The sequence below is a fragment of the Monocercomonoides exilis genome (genome assembly GCF_001643675.1).
Source record: "Monocercomonoides exilis strain PA203 chromosome Unknown scaffold24-1337568, whole genome shotgun sequence".
NCBI classification, from domain to species: domain Eukaryota; phylum Preaxostyla; order Oxymonadida; family Polymastigidae; genus Monocercomonoides; species Monocercomonoides exilis.
Genome location: NW_027150569.1, coordinates 535,598 through 560,970, shown reverse-complemented (window position 1 = coordinate 560,970; position 25,373 = coordinate 535,598). Strand labels below are relative to the sequence as shown.

The window sequence follows — 25,373 nt, the reverse complement described above, 5'->3', positions numbered from 1 at the left end:
TAAATAGTTTTGAAGATAGATAAAATGAAGAAATAAAGCAATTTGAAAAAAATATATTTAATTAAAAAAAAATGAATTGTTCAAAGACATTTATGCCCCAAACTTATTTGTCAATTGTCTTTCGTATTTTCTCTAAAATTTTGATTACTCGTTTATGCTAAGAATAATTCCAACGTTAAATTGGAGATTCTCAGAATAAAAATTAAAATTTGAAATATTAAAAAAAATTGAATAAAGGAATTAACATACTCAAAAACAGTATATTTTTTTTTAAGAATAAACCAAAAGATAGAATGTGAAAGAATCATCAAAAAAATGTTAAAATATCAAATCTACCAAAAACAAAAAGAAAAAAACAAGGAGAGAGAGATAAAGAATGAAAAATTAAAACATTGAAAATCACTTAAACAAATACGCTCATCATTTTTCTAGAACAGAAAATAAAAAAAAAAAAAAAAAGATTGTTTCAAAAGAAAAAATATGTTTTTGAATATGAAAACGAAAGTGCAAATATTTGTTTATAACATCAATTGAAAAGCAGTTTGCCTTGAGAATAATGATTAACAAACAATATTGAGATAAAGAAGTTTATCAACAAATGATTGATGCAAGAAGGATCAAATAACATTAAGCTTTAACTTCGTATTAAAATAATAATAATAATAAAAATCAAGCAAATCACTCATTCACCATTAAAACTTTGAAATAACTGAAAGCAAAGTTCAAAGGATAATTGTACAAACAGTTAAAAAATACAAAAAAAAAAAGAGGAGAAAAATATTAGACTCACAGTTAAAAGAAGAAGAAGAAGAAGAAGAAGAAGAAGAAGAAGAAGAAGAAGAAGAAGAAGAAGAAGAAGAAGAAGAAGAAGAAGAAGAAGAAGAAGAAGAAGAAGAAGAAGAAGAAGAAGAAGAAGAAGAAGAAGAAGAAGAAGAAGAAGAAGAAGAGGAGGAGGAGGAGGAGGAGGAGGAGGAAATAGAAATTTAATTTATAAAACTCAAAGATACAATCTTCTTTCCAAAATGAATCTTTCTTTTTTTTTAGCTGCATGCTTTTCATTGATTGTTTTCTTTCTCTTTTTCAATCAAATTTTTTTTTTAAATTTATAAGATCAGAGGTAATTAAAGTTAAGCAATGAATAATTCTCTAATTGTTCATTCCTTTCTCTTCTTTCTCTTCATTTTCACTTTATTCTTGTTTTGACTGCTCAGCCTCACTCCCAAGCCGTTCGCCTTCATTCAACATTCTTTTTCCTTCATCAGAACTTTCGTCTTGCTTGCTTTCTCCAACGCTTTCATCAATCTGAGGCTGCATCTGCTCCACGCTTTCACATTCTCCCTCCGCATTCTCTTCATCGCTGTCTCTTTCATTCTTTTCTTTTGGCTCGCCATAAGCCGATTCTGCGCTGAAGCCACTGGCTGTGTTTCCTCCTGCCTCTTCCATTTCCACTCCAACTTTCGCTTTTTTCTTTGAATCTCCGCTTCTCCCCCGCCTCTGAATCTCTTCCAGCGTCAGCCCTTTCGTCTCTGGCACGACAAATATGATGAACACCACTGCAATCACAGACAGTATCATGAAGATCAGAAACGTGTATCTCTCTGTGATGGCAGAAGCCAGTGGCAGGTAGACAAAGACAATCGCGATGTTCGCGAGCCAGTTGATTGTGAACAGCACGGAAATCGCCCTGCCCCGCACCTCAGCCGGATAAAGCTCGCTCATAAGCACATGGAATATAGGCCCAGGCCCAACCTCAAAGCCCAGCACAAACAGCGCAATCCCCACCAGCGCCACAGCTACGGATGCTGCCAGCGAGGAAGAGGCATCGATGAAGGTGGAGACAAAGGCAAGAACGTGGCCAATGCTCATCAGAGAAAAGCCTGCAGTCAGCAGAGGGCGACGGCCGAGACGATCGACCTGTGGACAGAAACAAAATAAATAAATAAATAAATAAATAAATAAATAAATAAATAAATAAATAAATAAATAAATAAATAAATAAATAAATAAATAAATAAATAAATAAATAAATAAATAAATAAATAAATAAATAATAAAATAAAAAAATAAAATAAAATAAAATAACACACCAAGAAAACAGCAAAAATGGTTGTCAAAAAGTTCCAGCCACCCACGCCGATCGAAGCCAGAAGCTTCGCCCCTCTTTCCACCACGCCCACTCTCTCCAGGATTGTCGGGCAATACATCAGAATCGCATTGATTCCTGTCAGCTGCAAGAGGATAGCTAGCACCACTCCCACTATAAATGCACGCTTTGATGAAATGAGCGCATCCCACACTTCCTTCAAAGAGTTGCAGAAGCGTTTAGGAAGAGACGGCTTGGGCTCCTTTGACTTTTGATTGCTACTTGATGAAGACAAAGAATCTCATGAAAATTCAAGCATTCATTATTTTAAAAAACGAAAAAAGTTTTTAAAAATTAAAAAAATTTAATAGAATAAAAAATAAATAAATAAATTCCAATGCAAACCTTCGGCTTCTTCATTCTTTTTTGATGCTTTAGCTTCTTTTTGCTTTTTCTTATTTTCCTTCCAATCATACGATTCAGGAATAAAGAATGATGCAATTATAAATATAAATGGAATTATTCCACATAATCCAAATTCCCACCTATATACATATAATGTTAGTAATACTTAAAATAATAAAATTCCAATAACAAAGCATGCTTCCATCCATTTGAAACTCGATAAAAAGCATAATTCAACACATAATCGAGCATAATTCCAACAGTAATTGCAAGCTGGTACAAAGAAACAACAGAACCACGGTGCTTCGGACTAGATAACTCTCCCATATAAGCAGGTGCCACAGTGCTCATAGTTCCCAAAGTTAAGCCGCAAATAACTCGAAAAGTAATAAAGAGCGCAATGTGAGTTTGTACTGCAAGAACAATAGAACAAATTACGGCAAGGCAAGCAGCTCCAATTAAAACTTTTTTAGGCCCGAGTGCATCGGACACTGCACCAGCAACGATGCATCTGCGTAAAAATGAGATTAAATACAGAAAAATTTAACGTTGAAAAGCAAACGCAACAGCAGCTCCAATAAGAACAGATGAAGACATAAGACCTTTTAAGACATCAGTTTGCAAATTCCAGGGACTCTCTTATAGCATCAAACGATAAATATTTACGAAGATCACGAAAATGTGAATAAAAAAAATACCTTCAATAATCCCAGCTGTGATTGATTGCAAAAGCCCATAGCAACAACCAATCATAAGTGAAACAGTTAATGCTGCCTTTGTGTTGTGTGGCTGATCCATGATAATTTTGACAAAACCGAACAAATAATATAATTATGGTTAAAAATAAAGAACCTTCAAAATTGATCTTTTGCAAATTCATCATTTCCTTCAGCCTTCGATAAAAAAAATATGGCCTTACAAAATACACATAGATAATACAACTTTTTGCAATTTATTTGTTTTTCAGGATAATTCACATTTTGTTTGTTTTTTCCGTTTCGCCCATTCAGAAATAATGTGTTGTTTATATATGATGAATGAAATTATAATTGAATCACTTTTCATAACATTATTATTCAACAATCACTAAAAAATATTTTTTATTGTAATTTTTTTTTTTGAAATAATGATTGATAGAAATTTTCAAAAATAATAAAAATAATAATAATAATAATTAAAATAATTAAATTAAAATAATAAAAAAAATTAATGACCAAATGCAGATTGTACGCAAAATGCCGGACTGAATAGATTTCTCTATGACTGTAAAAGATATAATTATGATATACAGATATCGCCAAAAATACCGGACATGATCGATTTCACAATAACTGCAAGAGGAATGATTCTGTTAATTTTCCTCAAAATATATCTCATCAATGCAAACTTGTTTGAAACACAAAACTTTTTAAACTTCCTCGTTTGTACTCAGAAAAAATGAGTGATTATTTTTGAAATCATAACTTTTTTCTGGGTGTTAAATTTATTTTTTTCTTTTGAAAATTGATTGAAAATTATCATTTTCATATTTTTTGAATTGCAATTGTGACAAAATCAAACTTTTTTGCTTAAACATAGATAAAAATATCATTTGTGTACCTTTTCCTTTTTCTGTGTTGTTTTGTTGATGTTCAAGGGAAATATCCGAACCAAAATTTTTGAAAGAAAAAATATGTTTACAAAAATAATCACCCAAATATATATTGAAATTTCGGAGAAACTCAAAATCCTATTTTTCCGAGATTTTTTTAAATAATCTTTTTCTGAGCATTAACGAGGAATTGATAAAAGTCTTGTATGTCACGTGAGTTTGTGTTGATGAGATATATTAAGAGGAACAATTACAGATTTTCTCTTTGAGTGGCAATTGAGAAATCGATCTTGTCCGATATTTTTTGCGATGTTCGGTATTTTTTGCACAAACTGTATGCACGCTGTGCATGATTTGTTTGATAAAAAGCTTCCAAAAAAATAGAATAAAAGCATGTAACAGTCAATAATAAAGTTTATCATTCATGCAAATTTTTATTAAAGTTGTTTCTTGTGCAATGACCTGGGTTATCAATCGATATCTCTTTTGATCAAACCATTTATAATAATACTCGTTTAATTATTATTTCTAAAATTACTTTCCGAAATAAGTATTTTTTGGGTAACATAATTAATTGTTTTCGTATAATTATCGCTAGGCTTAAGAAAAGGTCAATAAGTGATGGTTTCACCAGAAAATATTAATTGTTTGTGACAAAATGATAAAAATGTGGATGATTTTTCATCTATGCATATGGCTATTTTTCTCAAAAAAATCTTCAAATACTTCGAGTAAAGATCATTTCATATGATGGAAAAATGACTGTCTATGCCTATTTCAAGGTGTAGGTTGATTCTCCACTTTCCAGTGCATCATCCAGAAACCTATCTTTTCTTCTTCTCTTCTTTTTTGAAATCGAAAAAAATAATTCTTGAAATGACAACTCTCTCTCTCTCTCTTTTGTGAAATGAATAAAATAAAAAAATAATAAAAACAATTTTTGAGTTACAAATTCAAATGAAAAGAACTTCCTCAAACATTCACAAAATAATCTGCCAAATCTTTTGTTAATTCATTGTATCTTTTGTTAAAAAATGGAATCACTCCATGAAAGCTTGCAACGATATCTTCGTATCCCTCTTCTTCCATCTGATCAAACATTTTCCTTTTTGCTGCCTTTCTTTTCGCTTCGCCAGCTTCTCCAGCTTCATTATCAGTCTTTTCTTTCAGTCTTTCTGAAATATCCAAAAAGAAATACAAGCAATCCCACAAAACTTCATCCAGCAAAGTTGATTGCTTCATTTCCTCTGAACACAGATCGATCGCACCTCCCTTCTGCAAGTCCTCAACCTCCATCTCTTTCTTTTCCGCTGCTTCTCTGATTGAATTCGAGCATTGATAGCTGATTTCTTTGCAATTACCCCTTGCTGCTCGAAACAGCCCCGCAAGGCTGCCGACAAGCCCAACAAATTCTTTATTCCACAACTTCCTCAGCGACAAGTCATTTTCAATAACGTAGAACCACCTCTTGAGCACAAGCACTTCTTTCGCTTCTTTCCTTCTTCTTCCCTCTTTTTTCCTCTTCCAGTCAATGCATTCTGTCAGCTCTTCCAATTCCATTGCTGCCTCTTTCGCAAAATGCAGCTCATTCATAATCACTTCTTCCAAACTTTTCTCATCCAGCAATCGATTTTTCAAAAACTCCCAAGCCGATTGATACGCAAGCCGCGTCAGGTTGCGATGCTCCTGATGGTACAGGATGATCTCTTTGATTTCATTCAAATACAGCTCTTTTGCGACAAACTTTTCAAAAAATAAAAAATAAAAATGTGAAAAATAAAATAAAAACATGAAAAAGGAAAATGAAATTCTCATACGGAAAGTTCAATGTTGCACAATGACAGCAAAGCCATTTCCACTTCCTTTTTAATCTCCTCGCTTTCGTCCTTGTTCAGTGCAGCTTTCAGGATGCAAGGCACGCCAATTGAAATCATTTTAAACGTGAAGTCATCTCTCAAATAAAAACTGCATTCACAAAGATCAGCCAAAAGCTTTTCGTCCTTTTCTTTTTTTTTCGCATTTTCTTCGATTATCATCTGTTCGAAACTTTGATTCAGCGAAGATGTTTTCAAGCCAATGATCCAAATTTTTCTCAGCACACTGCAGAATCCAATGTGTTTCAGCAGCAAAGGGCATTCCCCATCGATAAATTCTTCATGCAAATCATACAAAGCAGTCTATAGAATAGATTCCCGTGAAAACGTATTGAAATTCAACTTCGCCCATTTCATCAATTATTTCATTCATTTCTTCGATTTTCCGCTTCTGCTTCATTTCTGGGCAATCTTCCAGTTCATTGAATAACACTTCAAAAATCAAAAAGGAAATGCGAAACAACATCAGTTTCCTTCAATCAAATCAAGCAAATCAAGCAAATCGAGCAAACTTGAAAACTCTGTTCTTCGGCACATCTCCTGATACACACGAAATCGTATATCATTATCATCACATGAGCTCATTCTGCTTGTAGCTTGCGTTTTTTCTATTTGTTCAAAATTGTTCTTCACCCGATGAAACAAAAGATAAATACAAACAAAAGCGATTGCCAAGCAAAATAAAAAAGACTGCAATATATGCTGCTTTGTTTTTGCTTAATAAAAAGAAATGCAAAAGCAAGTGGGATGAAACCACCAGGCGAAGCAGCACAAGAACGGAAACACAAATCTTTTGTTTCGATTTGATCGAACCAATAATTAATTAGAAAATGAAAGATTATTGATTTTGGAGTTTGTTCATTTGCAAATCCAATAATTGAGTTTGAATGAAAAGAAAAAGGAAGCAAACAAGTTTGAAAATATGAAGAAAGTTCATTCTTGCAATTTATTATTTGTGAAAGAAGAATGAAACTGAAAACATGAACATGTGATTGTTGAAGGATTGGCATATTTTGAAGCTGTTGCGTTTTAAGCTCATTTGCAAAATGTCCACTGGATTGTGGATGATGAAAAGAAATGAACCTCTGAAAATATGCACAAAATGACGGTTGAAAAGTTCTTGAGCATGGAGAACATGATCGACGAGTGGTTGAAGGAAAAGGCCCAACCCTTCAGTTGTCACATAATCACGTGCCATGAAGAAAAACAACAAAGGCCAACATCATCAGAAAAGATGCACACCACAGAGTCAGATGAGACAGAAACATCAAAAGAAATGGGGTGATTTATTGTTGTGAGGCAAAAGCAAGAACAAAAAAAAAATAATTAATTTGCTTTCGTGGAATGCACGTTGTTTCATTTTTTTTTTGAAAAAAAATATTTAACAAAGGAAAAAAACCCAGCGTTGTTTGTATTCATTCTATGCAATCTGTTCCTGTCCTTACGCATCATTCGATAACCGTTCTGAAGCACAACCAATTGAAGGAATCCAGCTGCTGATAATGCAACTGGATGAGTGCACGACCAAGGAACTTGGGAGTCCACCTCCTGAGGCTGGATGGATGACAAAAGAGTCACATTCGAAATGAAGAAGAAGAAGAAAATGAAAAAGAAGAACGCGATAACAAAGCATTTTGGAAATCCTGATGAAATCAAAGCAGATCTTAACAGAACAGTGATGTTGCTGCTCCTTCCTGTTCAATATGCCCCAAATGAAGAAAAATGACAAAATAGCATAACTTGTCGTTCCTCCACACAATGTTTTTTTTCGATAATCAGTAAGATGAATGATTGAGCCAGAACCCAAATATATCTTTCATGTCTGTGTTGTTATGATATGAGTTGCCGTCTTCAATGGTAAATAAAAATTCCACAAAACATAGATCTTTTCTTCTTATCGCAAAAAGAAGAAGGCAGTTCAACACAAAATTCCATCAAGCTCCAATCGCATTGTTTTCATTCTTTTCATTCTTTTCTTTTCTTCTTTCTTTTTGTGATAAATATTCTTCCCTTGGTTGGCAAACCACTTTTTTTGCTAAAAAACCGTTCAACTTCCTTATGTTCCAAAATTGTATCTAATTTTGATTCATCCAGATTTTTTCATAGAAATCCTTCCTCTTTTGTCTTCGTTCAACTTAATTTCATCTGAATTTGTTTTCACCTCTTGTTCCAATCATGAATTTAGGAAAATCATGTATCTTGAGTAATTTCATTTATTTTCCAATGGCCATATTATAATCAGCTCGATCCTCATCGTATTGCTCTCCAAAGCGGAGATTGGCCATTTCAACAATAAGTTGGATTCCCGGGCTTTGGAAAGGATGCAGATGGAAATGCCTTCATAATAAATAAAAACCATATAATATGCGCACGAACAAATATTTTCATTTCATTATTAAAATGATGCATTTCGTCTGTCTTTCAATTTTCAAAAATCATCAGTCTGAATTCCAAAATCGAGCCATCTCCATCATTGCCTTCTGAAATCTTAGGATATGATGTTTCTTTTTTTCATAGGTGATGTTCACATGCTGTTCTGTCATTTTGCAAAAAAACATTTCGGTTCAAAAACAATTAAATGATCGTGAAATCCATAACAACAATCTTTGAAATATTAATCGTTGTTTATCTTCATAATTCTTTGCCAGAATGTCAACAATAGGAAAAACAGTATGAATGCATACATTTACATAACAATTTTGAGGTTTAATTTTTCGTCTGCTTCTTCTGTCCAAACAAATGCTGATTCAATGCGATAATCAAAATGGTATTGTTTTCTGAATGCAATCTGTTTTCAAAGATGAAGGAGACTGACAACACAAAACACTTCACAGGTTTGAATTCGTTGTTGCATTTGAATTCTTGTTTATTTCTGTTATTTCTATGTTTTTATTGAAGAATTGTTTGATCAATTAGAGTATTGCAATGAAACCGAACAGAAGCAGAAAATCCTTGAAATGAATGAAATAATTGATGGAATGAATAATGAAGAATTTAATGTCGTTTTCACAAAAGAACTGTACAATAAAATTCACCAAATGATTGAAGAAAAGAAAATAACAATGAAAAACACTTTGTTGCTGTTGAAGCGCATTGGATATTGCACAGTTTTGAAAAATATGATTAATAGGTGCATTGAATTTTCTTTGCTGAAATCAAGATTAAATGAAATGATCATTGAAGAAGAAGAGAAAAAAGAAGAAAAGGACGAAAGGCTTTTGGCTGACCTTTGGGAATGCTATCTTTTGCTAAGCAGCATATTTTCAAATAAATTACGTTCTATTTGTGTATCATGCCTTTTGAAAGTTGCGTTGAACAAAGAGGAAAATGAAGAAACTCAAAAAGAAGTTGAAATAGCTTTCATGGCTTTGAGTTACATCAGCCAATATGTTGTATGAACATTTCAATTTCGTTTTTGACTTTATTTATTTTTCTTCGTTTATTGTCGAACAGGAAATCAAAAAAGATTTGTTTTTTGATGATATGAAAGAAATTATTCAATATCATCAGGAGCATCACAACCTCACGCGACTTGCTTATCAATCAGCTTGGGGATTTTTAATGAACCGATTATACTATAACAAAAGTTTGGAAGATGTTATTGCGAATGAGCTGCATTTTGGAAGAGAGGCAGCAATAGAATTGGAAGAGCTGACAAGAAGTGTGGATTGGGAGAGAAAAGAAGAAGAAAGAGGAAACGAAACAAAAGAAGAGCTTCTTTTAATGAGATGGATCGAAACGTTAAACATTTATTTTTGGAATTGTCGTTTGCGGAATGAAGAATATACAGGAATTATTGGTAGCGTTGTTAAGGTATTTCGAGCTGCAAAAGAGAATCACAAAGAAATCAGAGAAAGATGCATTCATTTTCTTCAAATTGCCACAAAAATTAGAGCAGTGAAAGTTGATGATTTATTGAAAGGTGAGGCAATTGATCTCATTTTGGAGGAGATTCAGAGACATACATTGGATGATATGATGGAGCATTATTGTTTGCAACACCTTACGTTTGTTTCAAGAAGATTGAAAGCGAAGGAGAAAGATGAAAAGGAAGAAATGAAAAGAAAAGAGATAGTGAAAAAGATATTTGAAAAGTTGGAAGAAGAAGGATATGAAGATGTCATCATTGGCTTTTATGAAACATTTGCTATTCTCAACGTAATATATTTTAATTCTGGAAAATTATCTTTAAATATTTCTGATTATTTTGTGAATATCTGAAGAAATCAGATGCATTTCACATTGTAACTCAAAAATCAGATGAACTGTGAAATAGCAAACCAGTGTTCCTTATCCTCCATTATTTTGTTTTGAAATTATTGGCTTTGAAATTCTGGAGATTTTTTTTCGAATGAATTTTGCTGTTATTTGATTGTTTTTTCGGAGTTATAAATTTTTGTTTCACAGCACAAACAGAAAATTTCAGCAGGATTGATTCTTTTTGTATCGATTTTTTTAACTTCAAATTTCAAACTATATTCTTTTCAGATATTCTCATTTTTCTCGAAAATTCTTGATATTTTTTGTGAAAACATTTTCATCCACTTTTCAAGTCATAATTCCCTTTTTTCTCGAGTGAATGAGCGTTTCACATAAAAAATAATAAAATGGAAATTCAAAAAGATGAAGTGAATGTTTTTGCGGATTAATTATAAATACACAAAATAATCTGGATAATTCTCAAACAAACTAAAATACCTAAATTCACCGAGACAAATGTAATGGCGCAGCCCAATGATGCAATCTTCGTATCCTTCTTCTTCCATCTTCTCAAAAACCTTCCTTTTCGTTGCCTTTCTTTTCACCTCTTCGTTTTTAGAGTCCTCCTCATTTTTCAATCTTCTGAAAGTATCCAAAAGGCATTTCATGTGTCTCTCCAAAAAATAGTTATCCAACGTCGGCCCCTGAATCTCCTCCAAAATGAGATCAACTGCTCCAATTTTCAGCAAGTCTTCATTTTCGACAACTCTGTTTTCTGCTGCACATCTCATGCAGAAAATACACTTGTCGCTAATATCTCTATTATCATCCTTTGATGCTCGAAATACCTGAACAACGCTGCTGAGAAACCCAACGCACTCTTCATTCCGCAATCTCCAGTGGAAAAAGAATATTTCCAACGTTTGGAGCCATCGAAATAAACCAACTCTTCTTTGTTTTTTGTTTTCTTTTTTCCTCTCCTTTTTCTCTCTTCCAATCCACGCATTTTATCAGCCCTTCCAGTTCTCTTTTTGCTTCTCTTGCGAAATGCAGTTTATTCGTAATCACTTCTTCCAAGCTTTTGTCATTGTTAAATCTTTTTATCAAAAACTGCCAAGCAGACTGATTCGCAAGCTGTGTCAGATGGCGATGTTCCCGATGATATTTGATGATTTCTGATATTTCTTTCAAATACAATTTTTGCCTCAAAAACTGATAATTAAAATAGAAAAGATATTTTCATTATCAAAAATGAAATACAAATGTTCATACACTAGATTTAGTACAACTCAAAGTCAATAAAGCCATTTCCACTTCTTTCTGAGTCTCCTCGTTTTCCTCCTTCTTCAAAGCAACTTTCAAAAGACAGGTCACATAGATTGAAATTAATTTTGATGGAAAATGGTGGTTCAAAGATGTGTAGCATTCGCAAAGATCTATCAAAAGTTCTTCATTCTTTTCAACGTTTTTCTTATCTTCTTCAATTATCATATTCTCAAATCTTTTATTCAGCGAAGATTCTTCAAAACCAGAACTCCAAGCTTCTTTCAAAGCTTTGCAGCATCCGATGTGTTTCATCAACAAAATTGCATTCTCCATTGTTACTTTCTTTTCTTCAATCATTTTTTTCGATTTTATTGAACAAATCTTGTGTGAAAACAGATATAAATTCTATTTTATTCATTCAATCGTCTATATCATCGTTTTCTTCGATTTTCTATTTGCGCTCGGCATCAGAGCTATCTTCTAGTTCATGAATCAATTCTGAAAAAAGTATGTTGAGAGAAATTCAATAATCAAGAATTCAAAAGCAAGAATGAGTGCCAACCATTGAACATTTCTGTGACTCTCATCATCTGCTTTTTGAAAATGTATTGCTTGGAAAAAAAATCACCCTAATGAAAGTGAATTCGCACATATTTGGCAAAATTAATTGGCTTGATCTTCTATAGTTTCCATTAAAACATCAGTATTTGAACCATCGTTTTGAAAATGAAAATATTTAGCAAAGATATATGAAGATAAAGCTGTTCTTAAAAGCTTCAAATGAAAGAATGGATTGTTTAATCAAAGAAAGATAACTAAAAAAACACATGTTAATATGCATTTATACGAAATCATTGAGTCAAAATTGAAGAGAATAAATCTTTTATAATTTTTAATAAATGGAATACAAGTGATTAACGTGGTTTGTGATCATCGTCAGGTTTCCAATGAATGTGAAAAAGGTTAAAAGCTTAAAAATAATAAGTTTCAATTGAAAAAATATGAAAAAGAAAATTATTCTCACCTGATAATAACAGTTTTTTTTCTTGAATAATTTCATTGAATATTTTCATTTTCTATCTAATTATCTTTTTTCTTCATTTTGCAGTTTTTCGTCATACGCTTTATCAGGTTTTGCTTGCCTCTTGCGTGATGTTTGAATAAACGATATTGTTCCAATTAAACATTTCAATAATTTTAATTTTAAAATTCAATCTGTTTTATATTATATATCAGATCAAAAATAATGGTTGGAGTTTTATTTGGTTTGTTTTGCATCAAATATGCTTGTTGTTATGAAGAAAAGCAGATTGTGAAATCTGTGGAAACATTTCCTGCATATGGCAGTCAAATTAATCCGCGTTATTCTTCTTTTGTCCAGTTTTTTACAAACAATGGAAAAGATAGCTTATTCGTCTACGGAGGTGTCTCGTATGATGACCGCATATTAACGGATGCTTACGTTGTTGAACTTTACCCTTTGCACATAAAGCGCTTGCACTTGCCGTTGGAAAGCAAAAAACCATTGGTTAAGAATTTTGCTCAATTCAGAGTGAATAACACGTTTTTCATCTGGGGTGGGTGGCAAGATAGTGGATTTTCAAACGCTCTTTGGGCATTTGATTTTTCATCAAAAGAATGGAAAGAAGTGGATGAAAGTGATACAATTCCAGAAGCAAGACAATCAATGGCATATGCAACGGATGGGGAAAGGCTATATATTTTTGGAGGAATCGGCGCATCAGGCCTTCTGAATGATCTGTGGGAATTTGACATTCGAGCAAATCAATGGACAAAACTGAACATATCTACAAGTGCAGATGCTCCTGAGCCATGTTTCGGTGCTGGAATGATAGTTTCAAATGGATATGCAGTCGTATATGGAGGGAACCCAGACGAAAATACAATTCCTGAAATGAAGGTGTTCAGAGTTAACTTGAATGTTGGTACTCAATCTTGGGAAAAAGTGAAAATGCAGGATAAGAATGTGAAGGAAAGCTTCATTCCCGACTCTCGGACCAATTTTGGGCACTCCACTTTCTTTTCTCCAAATGAGGCATTTGCATACATTTTTGGAGGAAAACAGGCAAATAGCATATACACTGTCTGCAATGTTTTGTTAATTCTTGATCTCAGTGAAGTTGTTAAGAGTGGAAATAATCCATCAATAGCCTATTTCAAAGAAATATCATTAGAAAAAATGGAAATGTATCGATTTGATTGCACATGTGCAACAGACAACGAAGGAAATCTTTTTATCTTTGGAGGAAGAACGTTGATTGATGTGAACGCTGATTTCATTTCTGTTATGAAAGAGGATTTGTCAATCAATCATATAGAAAATGATATTTATTCTGGCAAAGCAATTGAAAGAAGAGCGAATTTTCATCAAAAGTTATTTGCTTATGATGATACTGTTTCTTCGCTGGAAAAGTCTGACAATTACGATTCTTCACAAGTATGCAACTCAACATCTTCATCAGATGAGTTTTTGTCACCATTTATTTCAATTATCAAAGTGAACGACTATGCGCCTTCTCCGCGTGTGAACCCAATTGTGGGAACAAGAGGAGATTCATATTTCGTTTATGGTGGTCGTGACCCTGAAACTGGAGAAATATTTAATGATATGTATTTATGGAGACCAACTAATAATCAGTGGAACAAAGTTATTCCTGCTGTTTATTCAGAAACTCCTCCAGCAAGGGAGCTTGCTTCATATTGTCACGATAATGGAAGGTTATTAATATTTGGTGGCTTGGGACCGAATCCACAAACAGGAAAAGTGGAGCCGTCAAATGAATTGTGGGAATTTTCATTTTTAACTGGTTTATGGAAACAGTTGGGAAAGAATTCAATTAATAAGCCTGTTCCTGTGTATGGAGCAGCAATGGAAATGTACATGGATTTTTTATATGTTGTTGGAGGACGAACAAGTTATGGAACAAAATATACCATTATATCTATGTTTGACTTTCAAATAGATGCATGGGATGCTTCAGTTCTGAACTCGCCATTTTATCGCACCAGCGCCTTTGTTATGGACATGATAGATCCGAAAAACGAAGGAAAATTTCAAAATCAAGGGCGTGATGAATATAAAAAAAATTATCCTGATAATTTTGATTCAACAAAAGTTAATAATAATCGAAACTTGAGAACAAAAAACGAAGAACCTGCATCTCCAAATGTGGTTTTTCTTGGTGGAATGGTAGGAACTTTTCCTTTCCATGGCTTTGGTCGCATACCGGTTGCCTACGCAATGAAGAATCCAAGTCACAATGCTTCTAACGACATAAAAGCTGACAGAGAATTTGTCCTCACATATCATCATCAAGATGGGAATGCATTGCCATTAGATGATAAAGTATTGATGTTTGGAGGGATGAACGATGGCAGAGCAATGGACACATTCAAGATTGTCAAAATTAACAAAAATAGAACAGCAAATGTGATCGAAGATGATGGAACATTTCTTGCAAATGGAAAGCATCTTGATGTTGTTGAAGCTGGATGTGCAGTTCAAAAGCGAGAAGTTTTCTGTTTTGGTGGGAGACAGGTCAGTGAAAATCGTATCGTCACGGAAATTGCATATGATTCCTTGAGAATATTCAAACTTCAAAATGACGCATTTGAGTGTGCCCCAGGTTCTTATCAGGATGAAAATGGAGAATGTCAATTTTGCAAAGCTGGTTGGTATTCTGAAGGGTATAGCAATGGTCAATGTGATCCGTGTCCAAAAGGAACATTTGGAACATTACGTGGTTCTCGAAAATATGGTTGTGTTCCTGTTAATCCTGGAACATATAGCAACTCAACAAATTCTTTGGCATTTGAAAATTGCACAAAAGGCCATTATTGTCCAATGGGTTCGGCATCAAATAACAACACATATCCCTCTCATGATCCATCAAAGACAAAACAACCGGAATTGTATCAAATATCATCTTCTTCTGAGCTCACAGCAAATTTGGTTTCATATATTGCTTCAATAGGCATAGGTGCTGCTGTTGCTTTAATTCTCCTCTGCTTGCCATCAAAAAAGTATTTGTGGAAACTCGATGGTTATTCGAACAAGTACGTTGATTCTCTTGATCCCAATACGCATAAGACTATCAAGCAGGTCAAAAAAACAACCTTTGGAGGATTTATTTCGATTGTGGGCATGTTTTTTGTGTTGGGCGCAATAATTTCTAACATTTTGGGAATAGCATTATTCAATATTATTGAAACAAAAACAACTGTTGATGCAACTTCGGAAGAAAATGTTCAGTTGAAAAAAATAAATAATGCAAATTTCAGAGTCGATCTTACACTGATGGATTACTCTGGCGAATGTGTAAAAGACTCAAAATGCTCTGAAAAATTGGGTTTTGGAAAAACTATGTTCGATCCATTTGGTTTGTGACAGATTAAATTTAGTAGAATTTTTTTTTATTTTTTTATTTTTTTATTTTTTTATTTTTTTATTTTTTTATTTTTTTATTTTTTTGTATTTTTATTTATTTATTTTTTTTTTTTGATTTATTTTTTGATTTATTTATTTATGTATGTTTGTATGTATGTATGTATTTCTTAGATGTAAGTGATCATGTCAAGCTGCAATTCTCTCCAACGTGCACAGAAAGCGAATCTGGCAACAGTTTTTATCCGCCAACGAAAAACTGCTTAATTTCAATTAATGCAAACAATATTGATTTCCCAGTGAACGATTATTATTCCGCTTTCTTTTCAATGTTTTCGTCTGAAAGAGAAGCCACTTGTCGTGCAATAAAAGTTTTTGCATCTGTTGACTCGGCCATACTTGCACAAAATAAAGAGAACAGATTATTGTTTGACTCGAAAAATTATTATTCTTCGATTGAAGAACTCACAGTCAGTGGCAATGATTGCGTTTACAGTGGCAATCATCCCACAAACATAACGTTGGAGCTGGTCAATTCTATTTTCCAGCAAAATGTATTTTTTAGATCTGTTCCAAAAAAGGATGGCCATCTCATTAACCACATTTCTTTTGAAAATGGTTCAACTGCAACTAACCGAGATTTGCATTACAGTATGGGATTTGGTGTGAATATCAAACTGAAACTGGATAAAACTGTTGTTGTCACCCAAAGATCAATGAAAGTTTCTGGAGTTATGATTCTTTCATCTCTGGGAGGAACTTTTGTGTATTTCGGATATATTGGAAATGTTTTGCCAGTGTTTGAAACGTTGCTGAACATCGACTGGCCATGTGGAAGAAAAGTGCAGAAAAAAGTGACAACAGTGTTTCATGACTCTTCAAAAAAGAACAAGAGAACAGAGAAAAATAATGAGTATATTTTGGAGTTGGAAGCAATGATGAATGAACCTCTTTCATCAAGCTTATTATGAATTGAAAAGAGCTTTTTTTGTAAATAATGTAACTCGCACTTATCATTCTTTTTTTTTGTGTGTGTGTATTTTTATTTTTTTTCAGTTTTATAAGTTTTGTACTTTAAAGGGATTGTGGCCAAGAAGTTTTCCCAAACAATTGTGCTTCAAATTATTTGTTTCAGTGTGAATTGTATATCGAATTCACTTCTTTTGTACGGAATTTTGTTTATAATTAGAGTATTTATTATATTTATCATTGTTAAATATTCATTTTTTTCACTTTTGAAAGATTTCACAAAATCTGTATAGAGTCAATTGTTTAATGAGAATTTTTCCTTTTTATGCACTTTTTATGTTTTTGCTTACTTACTGCTGAAACCCACCCAATGGTTTTCGACATTAATCTAAACGTTTTTAATATATTTTGTGCATTTTTTTTATTATTAGTTTTTTTGTTTTTGTTAATGACTAACAGAGGTTTCACATTTTTATGTTTATTTCAAAAACACTTTTTGTAGTCAACAAAATTTTGAAAAAATTTTAGAGTTTTAAATAATGCAAACTTTTAATTATTTGTGTTGTTTTAAAAATTATTTTCGAGTTATAATAATTTTCTAAGTTTCTTTGAAAATGAAAAACAAATTTGAATTATTTCATAAGAATAAGAAATTTGTATTCAAAGAATTTCGCGAGTTCACATACATCACAGGAATGATTGCATTTTCTGTTTGAGTGAGAAAATCAATGATTGATGTGATAATTCATCTGTTTACTGTTATTCATTCTAAGTTTTTAACAACTTGGGTTATTCTTTTTGAAAAGTGCAAATGTCAAATATCTGAGTCAAAAAAAAAAAATAAAAATAAAAAATGAAACCTTGTTTAATCATTTTTAAGCTGTCAATTCTTCAAATTTCTCCACAACGATCACATTCAAGCATCAAATATGTTTGTGCAATCTTATTTGAAAAAAATAATCAAGTTTGATCGATTTATCACAAAAAATTAAAAAAAAAGGGGCAATATTTTGAACCCAAATACTTAACATTTGAGACTATTCAAAAAGAATAACACATATTCTGCTGATGCCTGTTGATCAACAATTTTGTTAGAAGATTATTCTACATTTTTGAAAATTTTGAATTCGAATTTGAATTCTTGTTTCCAAATTGACATAGTAATATTACTCTTTGTTCAAAAGTGAGGTGATCACATTCATATGTATTTAAACTTCCTTTTCAAAAGCACATTTGACAATAATCATAATTATTATCAATTTGTTCAATTGTGAGATTGATATATTGGAGAAATTTTTGTTTTGCTTTTCCATTTTGGTTTCTTCTAACGAAATATTAAACAAAGCTGAAATACTCTCAAACATAATTAAAAAAACTTAAATCTTTTCCATTACAAAAAAGAATTTCAAAAATTAACAAAAAATAAAGATTTTCGATAAAATCTTTATGATCATAATTTTTTAGCAGAAAAAAGCAATTTTGTTTCAGAAAACTTCATCATGCATTGAAGAATGAAAACTGAACGCAAAAATACAAAGAAAATTGAAAAAGTCTTGATATTTTTTTTCTGATAACTTTAATAATATATTTTATCAAAGAAATAATTTTCTCTTCATTCTAAATGTTGTGATTAAAAAAATAAATATTTTACATCTATTTTTCAGATTATTCAACAAAAAAAAAACAGTATCTTTATTTGTTCTTCCATTCTCCCTTCATTAATCTTTTCGATAATGGTTCAATGTTCACAGTCACAAAGTTCTTCTTGCTTCCGTTTTTGAAATCATTTTTTTATTTAACTGTGAAATGTGATACAAATGGCACAGAATTCGAGCATCCAATCCTTTCATTTTTTCAAAAAAACAAAAAGGAAAAAAAACTTCTTTAGAATAATTCTCAAATTGTTATATCTGGAACATTATTTAAAAAAAAAGACACTTCCCAAGAAAGTATAAAAAGACACAAAAAAGATCGTATTGAAATAAGTTTGCTTTTGAATGATATGATCCCTTCAATACGAGGAGAAAATGAACGAAGAACTCTTTTTTGAATTAAAAAAAAGGAAGTGATATTTTTGGGGAAATAATATGAATTGAACAAAAGTGGATATTCATATCATTTCAAATCACACAAAATTCACTTCGAACTGTTCCAATTTGTTGCAATCATCCAATCTTCCACTCGGAGTAACATTCCATTAAAGCTGAAACAAATATCTTCGATGCCTTCCCTTCAATCTTTTCCGCCATTTTCTTCTTCAACTCCATCTTTTTCTTTTCCTCTTCCTCTTCTTCATTTTCCGCGTTTGACCCTCCTTTCAGCCAACTCGGTGCTGAAGATAACAATTTCAAAACAGCATTTTTTGACTCCTTTTTCCTGTTCAGCATTTCAAAAAGAGACATGAAATAATATTTGCTGCTGTATGTTGTTGACAAATTCAATGTTGGTTGACTCAATTCCTCCAAAACAATCTCACCAAAATCGAAAATATTATATGTGACTCCTATTTTTCTGTCACATATCATGCTTTCAACAACCTATATGAATTTTCTTGCAATTTCTTTCTCAACATTCTTCGTAACTCTGCGTAAATTAATTATACCAGCGACAATTCTTTCAATATCTGTTCCTGAATAATCGCTATTCACACCGAACTATTGCATCGTTATTAACCACCCATTGATGCACCAAATGTTTTTCCATTTTCTTTCTCTCTCTTCCCTTTTGCTCCAATCGACTCTTTCAGCCAGCTCCTCCAACTCTCTTGTTGCTTCTCTTGCAAAATGCAGATCATCCGCAATAACATCTTCCAAGCTTCTTTCACTCCAAAGTCGGAAAATCAAAAACTGCCAAGCCGACTGATACGCAAGTCGAGTGAGGTTGTGATGTTTCTGATGATATTGGATGATTTCTTTGATTTCCTTCAAGTACAGTCCTTGTTCGATAAACTAATAAAAATTAAAAATAAAATTAAAAAACATATCAAAAAATAAATCTGACCTTCCACATCGCAAAATTGCTCAACGCCAGCAAAGTAATTTCCAATTCTTTTTGTGCTTCTTCGCTTTCCTCCTTGTTCATCACAACTTTCATTAGGCAATGCACACAAATTGAAAGCAATTCCGAAGAAGCCAACCTGTTCAACAAAAGATCGCATTCGCAAAGATCAACAAGAAGCTTTTCGTTCTTTCCTTCTTTTTTCTCATTTTCGTTAAAAATCATCTTTTCAAATCTTTTGCACAACAAAGAGTCTTTAAAGCCATAACTCCACAAATTCAAAAGAACATCACAAAATCCAACATGCTTAAACAATCCAATGGCATTTTCCAATGGCATATTCTTTTCTTCAATCATTTTGTCAATTTTATTGAATAGTTCTTTTGTGAAAACGACATTAAATTCTTCATTATTCATTCCATCAATTATTTCATTCATTTCAAGGATTTTCTGTTTCTGTTCGGTTTCATTGCAATGCTCCAACTGATCAAACAATTCTTCCAATATCATCAAAAATCATCAAACATGAAATCTTTGAAAATACGCAATTTATGCAAACTTTAAAATTTCTCAACACATGATAGTTCTTGAACATCATCATTGGATTTGACTTCATCACACCTTTTCATTCAGTTTATTTTATTCAAAGATCAATTTGCAGCAGAACTTCAAATAAAAGACAAAATAACAAAAACAACAAATATTGTTCATGATTGACAAAACAAAGAGAAAGGCCAAACTCAATTCTTTTGCTTAGTAAAAATAAGTGCTAAAAAGCAATTCACAAAGAAGCCAACGAGAAAGTCTTTATCAAGTCAAAAACGAAAGAATTTTCTTTCTTTCAGATCAAACCAACAATAATTTATTTCGTTGAAATGGATGAACTTTCGATTGAAATTTTGATCGCACTGGAAAATATTCCACATATTTGGCATTAATTGTTAAAAAAATAATTTCCATTTTTATATTCCGAGCAGCATGAAGAAAAAGCAACAAATAGTTATGAAGAACAAAACAAGGAAGAGACAAAAAAGCAGCAACCTGGCAGTTAATAATATGCATTCCAACTTCACTTCAAATCTTAATTGAAACAATTGCATTTTAATTTTGCAATTCGCATTAAGAGTTATCTGGAATCTTTGCTTCAACGAAATGATTATTTCTATCATTTCAAAGTGTTTGCTGGTTTCCTTGGATGTTTCGATTTCACGTGTTTGTTTAAATCGCAAGCGATCAAGATACTTTTATAATAAGTTCCTCTCTTGAGCGGGTGTTCAGGCTGAAGGAGTATTGATGAAAGGGATCATTCATTCATTGCTCCACATTTTTTGATGTGAGGGTGAATAACAATTGAATCCCTAAGTGACGGTTTCATGACAACAATGGACATCATAATAAATCATGCAATGAAAGAGATTTCATTCCAAAAGGCTTTGAAGCTAAGCGAAGATGGAAAAATTCGAGATGGCGAAGGGAGGTTAATTCAATATGCGGAATCAAATTGCAACCGAGTTTTTGAGTTCATTTCAAGATTTTAATCGTTCAGTTGTGTAACCGTTTGGGAAGTATTTTTCTATGAAGACACTTGTTACGTTTTTTTTTTGGAAATTTCATCACCTTGGATCGTTTTGATGGCAATCATTGATTCACCGATTTCTTCGTGGATTTTGAAGCAAACCTCGAAACAGCACGAGTGATTCCGAATCAAGTACGACAAGACAGAACAGATTGCGATTGAAGTGTTTGATCAAATTGAGGTGTGTTATCCAATTAATGTATTATTTATTTATATTTTACTTTAATAAGAAAGAATGAAAGAAATCATTGAAAATTACTCAAACTTTTTTGCAATGATAATTTCACATTTTCACTTTCACTTTTCCATTCTCTCTCTCTTTTCTTTCTGTTTTGGTGTTTCATAGATATTCTTTTGATTTTTGCTAATAAAAAATAAATGGTTGGGAAGAAATGATAAAAGGCAGACTGCTTCAATCAGAGAGGAGAGAAGACGAGCTTATTAAAAAAGGGTATTGTCTCATTTATTAATGCATGTTTTTGACATGAATTTCTTCTTTTTCTCACTTTTTCTTTTCATTTTTTTCGATTTATTTTGTGAACATCTTTTAAAACTTCACTCAAAAACTGTTTCTTCTTGCGGCTTCTCATCAATTCCATCCACAACAATCTTCAGTCGCTTGTGAAGGCATTCACATTCATCGTGCTTATTTACCTGTGTTTTTTTAGCAGCCTCTGCTATTGAATGCACCTTCCTCCTTTCCTTCCATCCAAAATCGTCGAATCGCTCAGAGAATCGCTTTAATAGCGTCTGGATGGAGAGAAGCGATATAAACAGAATGGAGATTTTGGTGCAGCCAGAGGATTCTGTTGAGAGATATGAAGGAGAAGGAGGAGAAGGAGGAGGAGGAGAAGAAGAAATACAACATTATCAATAAAGGCGATGACTGCAAAGAGTCTATAGAAGAAGATTAGCGTTGAATCATACGAAAAGTCAGATGCTTTCTGAATGAGAATGTCCAGCCAGCCCATCAGCTCCGACAAAAGAGTCGCCTCTGCCAAACATCCACAACAAATATGCAAAGCAAACTGCTTTTCTCTTTCAAGCTCATGTCAAGCATTGTCAGGCTATGCAACATGCAAGGCAGATGGAAGAAGGACGAATTTCATCATTGAATGCAATCCAAACAAGAATAATTCCAAAACTTCTTTCTCTTTTGTTGAAAACGAAAAAAAGGCTTCCCTCTCTCTTCGTGGCATTCCTGTTCATGGCCAATCTGCATTCATTAAAAGAATGTCATTAAAGAAAAATGAATGAATTAAAAAAAGTCAAACTATCTTTTTGGCCTTTCAACATTTTCCCATCTCCAATGGATTGGTAATTATCAGTCCAGCTGGCTTTTTTGTTCTCCAAAATTGCCTTTCACCACATAAAAAAACAGACAACTGGATAACAAATGGGTGGCATAGAACTTGATTGAAATCAGAGAATCCATTGTGAAGTTGGCAATGATTCCAAATGAAATAACACATTCTACATATTAACAAGAAAATAACCCCCTTTCAAGACTAATTCAACGTCAAGTCTTTGCTCATGGCTTTCCAAAGGGTTTTGTGCATAATGAAAGTGTGATTGTTGTTGAGGCCTGCTGGGTGCTTTGCTCAACTCGCTTCCTCCATTGTCCAACCACTAAATTCCCTTTCCTTTTCCACAAAATAAACCTTCAGCCCAAAAACCATATTAAGCAAGTCCTATGCAAAAGATATGCCAAGTGAAACACATTTCCCTCGAAATGAACAAGCGGTTCAATTCAATCTTTCTGATATTCTGCTCGCTTTTTCAGCATCTTCCTAAAGCTATTTTTCATTCAAAATATAACGGCCGATGTTGCACCATATGTTTTGCTATATGTAACCAAGTTCAAATTTCATGCAACTTCCCATACTTACTCAATTTTCAAATTCAATCGATGCAAACAGCCACTCGCTCCTCCATCTGCAAGAAAAATCCCTGTTCTTCTGCAGTGCTAAATCTCGCATGAGCGCATTTGTAGCCGTGGTTCTAAGCAGCTCAAACATGCTCAGGCTGCAGGAAATCACCAATCTTAAATTTCAACTTTTAAAATAATTGGTTAGACACCCTTATTTGTTTTCCCAAAAAGAAGATTTATTTGTTTCATTGATTCACTAGTTTTGAGGCAAAAATAATTGATGGCAAAAGAGGTTTCGAATCCTATGTTATTTATTAGATTTTGGATTTTGTGTTTTTAATTCTATTAATTCTTTTGCACCACGATTATTTCGAAAATGAATTTATTATTTGTTTTGAATGTATTTTTCAATTTCGCAGTCACCTTCAAAAAAGCAAATATTTCTTGGTAAGTCTGTGCTTTGAGCAAATGATTATTTATTGTTTTTTTTTTTCAATTAAAAAGAGAAGCTTTTGCAACTGATGAATTCCACTGATGCAGAGATAAAACAGAAAATTGAAGAAATGAATAAAATGATTGATGGAATGAATATAGTCGAGTTGATATCTATTTTCGATGATGAAATATTCAACAAACTTCACAAAATGATTGAGGAAAAGAAACTGAATTTGGAGAATGCCATTCTGTTGCTGAAGAACTTGGGATATAACAAAACGTTGAAACATGTGCGTATTTATGGATTTAGAGAAAATTCGTTGAACGAAAGAATTGAGAAGATGATTGCTGATGAAGAACAGAAAAAAGATGAAAAGAACGAAAAGCTTCTTGCTGATCTTTGCGAATGCTATCTTTTTCTTGACAACCAGCTTTCTATAGAATTGCTTTCAATATGTGCTTCTTGTCTTTTGAAAACCGATTTTAAAAAAGAGGAAAATATGGAGACTCAAAAAGAAGTGGAAATGGCTTTGCTGTCTTTGGGCAACATTGGATATTGTGTCTGATTTATTCATATTTCCATTTGTCGAATTTTAAAACCTTTCTTGTTGATATTTTCCCCCCTCTATTATAACAGGGAGATAAAGAAGAGATGTGCTTTAAGGAAATGACTGAGATCATCGAATATCATCAGGAACATCGCAACTTGACTCAGCTTGCCTATCAGTCAGCTTGGCAGTTTTTGATCTTCAGATTAAACAGTGGAAAAAACAAAAATGAAGTGATTGTGAATGAGCTGCGTTTTGGTGAAGAGGCGACAAGAGAACTGGAAGAACTTTCAAAATATGTGGATTGGAAGGACAAAAAAGAGGGGAAAGGAGGAAAAGAAGAGAAAGAATTGCTTGTAATCGGGAGATGGCTCTATGTCATTTTTTATTTCTTTGACTCTTGCAATTTGTGGAATGAAGAACTTGCTGGGCTTGTGGGCAGCCTTGTGAGTGTATTTCGAGCATCAAGGGATAATCACAGAGAAACAAGCAATCAATGCATTTATGCTTTCAAAACAGCAGCAGAAAGGAAATGCGGAAGAGTTGATGACTTGTTGAAAGGAGGAGCGGTCGATGCTATTTTGGAGGAAATTCGACGACCAACACTTGATGACGAAATGATATGTGATTGCTTGATAATTTTTGTTGCATTGTCAAGTCGATTGAAAGAAGAGGATGACAAAACAGAAAAAGTGGAAAGAAGGGCAGCAAAAAGGAAAATGTTTGATAAGATGGAAGAAGAGGGATACGAAGATATCATCATCAGCTTTCATGAAGTAGTTGGTTTTCTTAACACAAAATATCTCTATGTTTTATTGTTTGGAATTTCTGATTATTTTGTGAATATTTGAGGAAATGAAATTAGTTGCATATCGTGTCTCGGAAGTTCAATTTTCGATTTCTTTTTCTTTCAACTTTGATCTTTTATTTTTCTCTCTTTCTTGATTTCTCGATTTCTCTGGTTTGATGTGACTTGACTTAATTTTATTCCAATAAAAATTATTTATTCCGAATTTTCTTTGTTCATTTGAATAAGTTATATTTTACTCGAATAAAGCCTTTCTATTCTCATTTCATCAATTCTTTTTTTTAAATTTATATTCTTGAAGATTTAAAAAATAAATGAAACAAACAGAAACACAATTTTTAATCTC

At 32.7% G+C, this 25,373-nt stretch overlaps 5 protein-coding genes across 5 annotated transcripts; 2 read left to right on the top strand and 3 right to left on the bottom strand.

Annotated features, from left to right (window-relative positions):
* Nucleotides 1–1,089: 1,089 nt before the first annotated feature.
* MONOS_1371 (putative Sugar Porter (SP) Family MFS Transporter) lies at nucleotides 1,090–3,312 on the bottom strand. Its single transcript, XM_067866437.1, has 6 exons — nucleotides 3,187–3,312; nucleotides 3,051–3,126; nucleotides 2,688–2,999; nucleotides 2,489–2,628; nucleotides 2,088–2,383; nucleotides 1,090–1,914 (listed from the first exon to the last, which is right to left on the bottom strand). The coding sequence occupies exons 1-6, from the start codon at nucleotides 3,284–3,286 to the stop codon at nucleotides 1,189–1,191; spliced, it is 1,650 nt and encodes a 549-aa protein (XP_067726875.1). The 5' UTR covers nucleotides 3,287–3,312; the 3' UTR covers nucleotides 1,090–1,188.
* Nucleotides 3,313–5,051: 1,739 nt separating this feature from the next.
* On the bottom strand, nucleotides 5,052–6,013 carry MONOS_1372 (uncharacterized protein; the record flags this gene model as incomplete). The annotated part of the gene is made up of 2 exons (XM_067866448.1): nucleotides 5,052–5,822; nucleotides 5,897–6,013. The coding sequence occupies 2 exons, from the start codon at nucleotides 6,011–6,013 to the stop codon at nucleotides 5,052–5,054; spliced, it is 888 nt and encodes a 295-aa protein (XP_067726874.1).
* A 229-nt stretch (nucleotides 6,014–6,242) lies between these two features.
* MONOS_1373 (uncharacterized protein) lies at nucleotides 6,243–6,538 on the bottom strand (the record flags this gene model as incomplete). The annotated part of the gene is made up of 2 exons (XM_067866459.1): nucleotides 6,243–6,385; nucleotides 6,466–6,538. The coding sequence occupies 2 exons, from the start codon at nucleotides 6,536–6,538 to the stop codon at nucleotides 6,243–6,245; spliced, it is 216 nt and encodes a 71-aa protein (XP_067726873.1).
* Nucleotides 6,539–12,653: 6,115 nt separating this feature from the next.
* On the top strand, nucleotides 12,654–16,795 carry MONOS_1374 (putative member of the kelch motif protein family; the record flags this gene model as incomplete). The annotated part of the gene is made up of 2 exons (XM_067866470.1): nucleotides 12,654–15,819; nucleotides 15,999–16,795. The coding sequence occupies exons 1-2, from the start codon at nucleotides 12,666–12,668 to the stop codon at nucleotides 16,793–16,795; spliced, it is 3,951 nt and encodes a 1,316-aa protein (XP_067726872.1). The 5' UTR covers nucleotides 12,654–12,665.
* A 7,400-nt stretch (nucleotides 16,796–24,195) lies between these two features.
* On the top strand, nucleotides 24,196–25,337 carry MONOS_10959 (uncharacterized protein; the record flags this gene model as incomplete). The annotated part of the gene is made up of 2 exons (XM_067863448.1): nucleotides 24,196–24,231; nucleotides 24,309–25,337. The coding sequence occupies 2 exons, from the start codon at nucleotides 24,196–24,198 to the stop codon at nucleotides 25,068–25,070; spliced, it is 798 nt and encodes a 265-aa protein (XP_067726871.1). The 3' UTR covers nucleotides 25,071–25,337.
* Between the last annotated feature and the right edge of the window lie 36 nt (nucleotides 25,338–25,373).